The sequence below is a fragment of the Macrobrachium nipponense genome, chromosome 3 (assembly GCF_015104395.2).
Source record: "Macrobrachium nipponense isolate FS-2020 chromosome 3, ASM1510439v2, whole genome shotgun sequence".
NCBI lineage: Eukaryota > Metazoa > Arthropoda > Malacostraca > Decapoda > Palaemonidae > Macrobrachium > Macrobrachium nipponense.
Window position 1 is genome coordinate 11,177,059 of NC_087202.1, and position 7,929 is coordinate 11,184,987.

Sequence of the window (7,929 nt, forward strand, 5' to 3'; positions counted from 1 at the left end):
TTCTTCCTTGAGTCTTTCTCCTTGGCCTAACAAATGGCGTATTTGGGGTCTCCCTTTTTTCTGGACCTCTTCCTCTAATTCATTAGCAATTTTTTTGGCTTCTCATCTGCGTTCCTCCAGCAAGCTGTTCAGTTCATTCCCGTGATTAAGAGCGATGTCTAGCTTCTCTTCTAGGTCCTCTTTTTCAGAGATTAATTTTTCTTTTCCTCATTTAACAATCTTTCTATTTGGAGGTCCCTGTTGTCGAGTTCTTCTTTTAAGACTCTGAGGGAATTCTCCATCTCCTTCCTTCTCTTCTCTTCTGCCTCAAACAAGCTTTCAATCTCCCTCCTATAATGGAGAGCATCCTGTAAAAAGCTGTTTTGCTCTTTCGCCTTCACTAATGATTTCCTCAGTGAAGTTATTTCCAGGCAGTTTTTCGTCTGCCTCTTCCTGGAGCCTGGAATTCTCCCCTCCTAACTCTGTGACCCACTTCCTCATGACCTGGACTTCTTCAGTCAAAAATTTGGGTCTTCCTCTTCTCATTTCCTAGCTCCTTCTTCACTGAAGTCACTTCCATTTCCACTTCTTCTAACTCTTCAGCCAATCTCGCATTCTGTTCTCCTAATTCTGAGATCCAGTTCTTCATCACTTGTAGTTCTGCTTCGATGATCTCAGCTTTGAGTCTATTTTCCTCTTCCTTCAGCTCTAGTTCTCCTCGGATGAGACTTGCTATTATCCTTTCCTCCTCGCATTTCTTCCCCAGAAACTCTAATTCCTCCATAAGATCGTTATTTAATTTCTCCATCCTCTCTCCTTCGTATACAGCCCGTTTTAGGTCATCTTCCAAGTGCTGATGTTCAGCCATGACTTCTTCATTTTGATGATGCAACTTTGCAATTTCACTCTTCATAACTGCTTCATGGTCAGCATTCTTTCTTAGCAAGAGGTCCTTTTCTGCCATTTGATTCTTGAGCCAAGCAATCTCCTCCTTCGCCTCCTTCCATAGACGTTCCATTTCATCTGCAGCAACCCGACTCTCTTCCAGTTCTTCTGTCAATCTCTGCTTTTCTAGATCCAGTTCTAAGGTCTCTTCCAGCCTAGATTCTTCGGCCCTTTCGCTTTCCAGATGGTCTTCCAGTTCCTGAAGATGGTTTCCATGACTGTTGTCATTCCAGCACACAGCAAAGGCCAAAGCCTGCCAACAAGGCCAAAACGGGAATGGCAAAGGCAAGGCTGGCGTCATCAAGCTGTTCGGGTTTTCAACAGTTTCTGGACCATCTTCAGTACCTGTCAGTTCATCCCGTTCTATGCTCTCCTCTGGCCGAGATACTTCGGTCATTTCGTTTTCCAGCTCATCTTCAGTATCTTCACTTTTTATAATTTCTTCCGGTTCTTCCTGTTCTAAAAGACCTTCCAGTCTAGACGATTCGCATTTATCCATTTTCAGGTCATTGTCACTATATTCCAGGTCTTGAAGTTCTAGATGATTTTCTAGTCTAGACACTTCATCTATATCTATTTCCAGGTCGTCCTCACTGTTTTCTAATTCCAGGTAGTCCTCGCTGTCTTCTTGTTCCAGGTCATCCTCGCTGTTTTCTTCTTCCAGGTCGTCCTCACTGTCTTCTAATTCCAGGTAGTCATTGCTGTCTTCTTGTTCCAGGTCATCCTCACTGTTGTCTTCTTCCAGGTCGTCCTCGCTGTCTTCTTGTTCCAGTTGATCCTCGCTGTCGTCTTCTTCCAGGTCGTCCATCTGTAGATTGTAGTCCGGTTTAAAGTCATCAGTTTCCAGATCTTCATCCAAATCATGAACTTTGCGTCCATAATTTCCGAATTTCCAGCAAACAGCAAAAGCCAAGCCTGCCAACAAGGCCAATCCGAAGATGGCAAAGGCAAAGGCTGGCGTCATCAAGCTGTTAGGTTCTGCAACAATTTCCGGTTCAAAAGAGTCAATGATTTCCGGTTCAAAAGAGTCAACAGCAGCACCAAGAGGTATCATGTACTCGTAAACCGCCGTCGACTCCTTGATAACAAAGGAAATCAAACAAATCATTAATAGTCCAAGCGGTCAAGTCGCCTGCCACAACTCCTAATATCACAAGTAAACTGCTGTATAGCTGAAACATAGTGATTAATGTTAACCTTGACATCTGCTTCCTCTATGCCTTGATTTTAAAACTGCCACGGCACAGGATTCGGGATCCGGAGGCTCCGAAGAGCGCCTCCGTTTCCTGTCTCTGCTACGAAGGATTTCTTGTGCTCCTTTTTTCTTCATTTTTTGTTTGAGAAGTCTCTGCCTGCTCTGGAGACGCCGCAGCAGCGGCTGCTGCTGCTGTGAGTCCTTCTGAAGGCTCTTAAGAAGGATCCAGGTCTTGTCGTCGATGGAATCCCTCGGATTCGTAAGTTTACTTTCCCAAGTCCAGAATTTTAATCAACCTATCCATACGCTAATTCCCTCTCTTTTTTTTTCTCTCTTTTTTTTGTCCATTTTAATTTATTTAAAGTTAATTCACGCCAAATTTCACCTTTCATTAAGATTTCTCAATTATTTACCATAATGATGATAATGATGATGAATATGATTATTATATTATTATTATTATTATTATTATTATTATTATTATTATTATTATTATTATTATTATTGAGAAGATGAACCCTGTTCATGTGGAATAATCCCACGGGGGCCACTGACTTGAAATTCAAGCTTCCAAAGAATACTATGATGTTCATTTTTTTTAATTATAAAAAATACATAAATGCAAGTTTATAGTTATTTCACAATATTACATTGCATATTTAAGTAGTAAATATATGTTACGGAGCACTAGGCTTTGAATCATTTTTTTGAACTCCGTAATAACTGTACTATTACTTAAAAATTTGTACCGGCTACTCAAAAACAGTAACTAATGAACTCTCTTGTGAAAGTGTTACCTATTTCTTCTTTGTCATTGTTTTTTTAATACCCACCTATCGTAACAAAACTTACTCTTAACAAGGCATCTGTTTCCTCTTTTGTGTCATGTTTCTTTTTTACTGACCCAAACAGCATATAAATAGTACCCTACAATTAATACAGTGGCGCTATTATAATCCTTTTTCGTCCTATAATTGAAACAGAGCATTATTATTTTCAGAAAATTGTCACTTACTTCAATGTTGTTTTTACGTGACTACAAAAATAAAAAAATTATGCAATGTGTATTCAACCTCCTCACAATGATTGCATTTATCACTGTTTCTGATATCTAACAATTTTAATCAAGGTTCCGTGTGCATATTCAAAGACAAATTAACCTTCCACGATACCAATGAAAGGTTTGGTTGCAGCTCCACAATAATATAAGCATGTGAGTATTATGGTCTTTAATGAATATTAAAAGCTTTCCAACCTTGTACTAGGTTCATTTTCAGTCAAGTAAACCTAGTACGAGGTTCGAAAACTTTTAATATCCATTAAAGACCATATACTCACATGCTATATTATTGTGGACCTGCAACCATTATCATCATTTTCGACACGGAAATCTGTGCCCACTAATGAAAGGTTTGTTTATTCTCTCCCATACCCATTTCCGTTCCAAAAGTGGATAACGCTCTTCAGTTTTTGGTGATTTTCTGGCCTTATCAGTTTATAGCAATCTCTAGTATTTAAGTTAGGGGAATTGTTCATGGCGAGAAACTTTTCCTGATGACATAAATTTCTATGACAAATAAATGATATTAACTCCAGTCTGTCACTGATTCCAATTGCCTTGCTAAGGGAGTAGTGGCTTACATTGGTTTTGGGCAGATGTCCTGTAAGAATGCCCTTATCAGTTTTCTCACGGATGTTCTCTATACCATTCGTCAGGTTGGCTACAAGACCTTTTGTCAGGCCAGTTCTTCCATCTTTTAGAAACAAGTCATCTTCTTTGCTCCTGCACCTGGGTGAAAATTAACTTTTCTCTTACTGCTATTTTTGGCCATAAAAGTTAACCCCTGATCTTTCACTAACGAGTCTCCAATTAAGATAGTTTCCTCTTCTGTTTCAAGAGAGCACAGCAAATCTATTCGTTGCGTTGATTCCTATTGGGGGACAGTCGTGTTTTCTTGCTGCTATCACTCTTCTGCCAACAGCTCTCTTGAATTCATTATTTTTATCCTTGTAAGCTTCTTTCTTTGTGCCTTAGAGAGAGAGAGAGAGAGAGAGAGAGAGAGAGAGAGAGAGAGAGAGAGAGAGAGTATATAAGAAGTGTGGGTGGAAGATGAGAGAGAGAGAGTACTCAGAAAGGTGTGGATGGAGGAAAAGATTATAGTTACTTCCACGAAAGTGCTTTCTTAAAAGAAAGTTCTTTTCTTTTAATTACAAAGTGAAGGAGATGCAAGGTGTCATGGTTACTCGTTGATGCTATCTACTGATCCCTTGCAAACAGCATCCCCAGTTACTTTCGTTGCAAAGTTAATAAATTACATTCAACAGAGACAAGGATGATTATAATTAGAACTCCAAACTCTCATTCATTACCACAGGGAGAGACAGAACTATCACGTCGTATGGCCGCATGAAAATTCAACACTAGATACATCGATTAAAAATGACAAAGATAACTATTGAGTAACTCACAAATGGAACATAAAATGTTCATGCCAAAGGCCAGGAGCTGGGACCTATGAGGTCATTCGGTTCTGAAAGGGATATTGAAAGAAACAAGGTTTGAAATGTGTAATAGGGGAGGAAAACCTCATGGCTGCAATAAGAAGCAACTGTAAGGAAAGGATGGACAGTAAGATAGAAGAAAGAGTATATGAACGGAGGTACAGTAAAAGGATGGAAGGGGTTGTAGCTAGGTCCACAGGGACACTGTAAGAACCTTAGGTAATGCCCTCTCAACTTACTTTCTACAAAACAAATGCCCAGATCTTTGCGGAATTATTTAGCCAAATTAATGCATGGATGCTTTTTATGAAAACTAACAATTAACCTGTACCATTTTGTTAATTCTAGAGAGATGTACTAAGGAGATCACAAAGTAAACACAGAATTCTTTGCAGCATCCCTTTGGCCCCCAGCTGCAAGCCCTTTCATTCCTTTTACTGTACCTCCGCTCATAATCTCTCTCTTCCATCTTACTTTCCACCCTCTCCTAACAATTGTTTCTTTATGCAACTGCTTTGAGGTTTTTCTCCTCTTCTACACCTGTTTTTAAAAACACTTTTACTCTCAATTTCCATTTCAAAGCTGAATTACCTCATGAGCCCCCCAGAGGTTGGCCTTTGGCCTAAGTCTCATATTCCATTCCACAAAAATCTGTCATAAAATATAGTAAAGATTCTTAGGTAGTTTTGTTGATATCTAATATATATATATATATATATATCTATATATATATATATATATATAGACTAACATGAAATATTTATCGTGGGTCGTGGCCATTAGATATTTATTTATTGCATATACAGTCATATGATGGCGAATTCCGAAACTGTGATCGTTGTAACAAAGAAAAATGCTTGTCAATGTTATGAAAGTTAAAAGGACTGAAATTCACATGAGATGGGTGACTTAAATTAAGGTCACCCAACATCACCTGTCCCCCATCACCTTCAACCCAACCTGTTATAAATATCCTTCTATCCTCGCACCTCAATGTGGGGATTTCAGTGTCTTACAGTTATTATGAGATTGTTCTGATGGATGTTTTGGAAGGTAAAATAATACTCAGATGACAGTATTTCATACGCCATTTATTTTCCGAATGTTTACAATATTTCATTACACATAATCATGGCTATGTAAAAGACTAATGAACAGGAGATATCAAAGTGGTGGGTTTCTTGAAGAGCTTAGAGGGGGAACAACAAGGTGTGTCGGGACATTAGCCGCAGAAGCCACGAAATAAAAGGCAGAGTGATGTGAACAAGCGTGAGCCGGAGGGTGGGGTTGGGGTTGGGGGATTGGCGGTAAGGGGGGGGGGGGGGGGGGGGGGTTTAGCTACGAATTGACCAATCTGCCCAGGTCTAAAGACTATCACCAAATAATCTGAGACACTAAATATTATGTTAATGTATATGGTTTTGCAACACCTACATACTTTATACCCCACCATCATTATATAATGCTCCGATGCACACATTTTACTGCATTTCATTTCACATAATTTATTTTCACAGAGTTTCGGAAATAATATAATAAATATTCTATAATATAAGAAATACAGCAAATTGAAATACTTTCTTTAAGTAGCCTAGATGATAACTCAACTAAGTTTTGCCATATACATCCTGTAGTACTAGATTAGCATATACAGTAATGTGTTCTTAATATACATTAAATTAATAATAATATCCTGCAAAATGATGCTTTGATGACTTATACAACCCACGGCTAAACAAAAAACCTGGTCTGTAACGCTTTGTGACCAAATTCGATATATTGGTAATACTGGTAATTATAATTCAGTCAGTCTAGGGCAAAAATAGACACAGCCTGCACAAGTTGGTAGAGTGGCCATTTACGGTTTTGTGATCCTTGGCCACATCCAAATAACATATCAAAAACATCTACCGTTATTTGAATAGTCAATCCAGGCAGATAGAGACGGAGGACAGAATGAAAGAAAGAGAGAGAGAGAGAGAGAGAGAGAGAGAGAGAGAGAGAGAGAGAGAGAGCTGCTTATAGGATAATTAAAAAGGATATTTTCGTCTGAATAATATCGATATGAATAGTCAGTTCCAACAATATTTAAGGCATTCTTATATAGAAAAATGTGGATAACGATTAAAAACAATACGATGTTGATAAGATTTTCATAATGATTATTTGCCAAAAAATATATATGATAACATTTTCTTTAAAAAAGCAAAATTGGTCTCAAGTATATCGTCAGATAATAACTAAACCAGGAATAAAAACTCTCTCTCTCTCTCCATATATATTTCATTCAATATGCATTTCTTTGCGTGATTACCGCAATTTCCCCTCCTCCTCCCATTCGAACCATTCTAAAACTATGTTACGCTTGTTGAACGAGGGCCACTTTCAGGGCAAGAAGGGCATGATCTCACCGAGCCAGGCCTGGCGGGGGCGGGGACCGCTTTGTAACTGGGTGTACATACCCACCACGCCTCAAAACCGCCCTTTCGTGGCAAAACAGTACCGCCAGCCACCAGCCTAAAATTTCACAGCAATCAGATTCCTTCATTCAAGAAGGCTGTCTCTACAGCGCTCTCTGTCTCAAGCAAGAGCAGCTGATACAGTATGTAATTCAATCCATCAATTCAATACCTGTAAGATTTATATATCTATATAATATATATATAATATTATATATATAGATATATATATATATATATCTGGTAAAAATGTTCTATTACAACAGAATTCCGTCTAATGAAAGGAGTCCATTAAAAAAAATGGTAGGTAACTTTTCTCATTCATTACCTACCTGAAGAGAGAGACAGCAGCAGTCTCTGAAAATATAGTCCTTTTTACTTTCTATATTTTTTTGGTATTTTTTATGGGGCTCCTTTTATTAACATATATATTGGCTCACAGAAATAAAAATTCCTGGTTTTCACCACACGAATGAATCCCGGTCTTTCAAGTATGACTTTTCAGGGTATACGCAAGCCCAATTTCTTATCTTACTATACTGTTATAATGGGCATTATGTCTGTCCGTCGTCTATCTGCTATTCAGTCACGGCCAAAAACGGCTGGTCTGATGGGTAATGAAACTTGGCCAGGGTTATAGTGGGGGCCCCTAAGATGGTTTATAAACTGGGGTTTTCATCCTACCTCCCTCCCCCCCTCCATCCGAGGGGGTTGGACTAGGTGAGAAAGGTTCCCTGAAACGGGGCTGGTTATGCCCGTAAGACTTAGTTTACTTTACGAAATTTTATCAGACATAATTTCTGTATTCATATTGATTTTATCATTTGGAAAAGATACTATAGGGTAAAC

General features: G+C 38.6%; 1 protein-coding gene across 1 annotated transcript; it reads right to left on the reverse strand.

The window, feature by feature from the left end:
• Positions 1–493: 493 nt before the first annotated feature.
• LOC135222322 (tropomyosin-like) lies at positions 494–1,978 on the reverse strand. The gene has a single exon (XM_064260407.1). It carries the CDS (start codon positions 1,976–1,978, stop codon positions 494–496), a length of 1,485 nt encoding a protein of 494 aa, XP_064116477.1.
• Between the last annotated feature and the right edge of the window lie 5,951 nt (positions 1,979–7,929).

Coding starts and splice junctions, on each gene's coding strand:
- LOC135222322 (XM_064260407.1), bottom strand. CDS start 1,978: ATGATACCTCTTGGTGCTGCTGTTGACTCTTTTGAACCGGAAATCATT.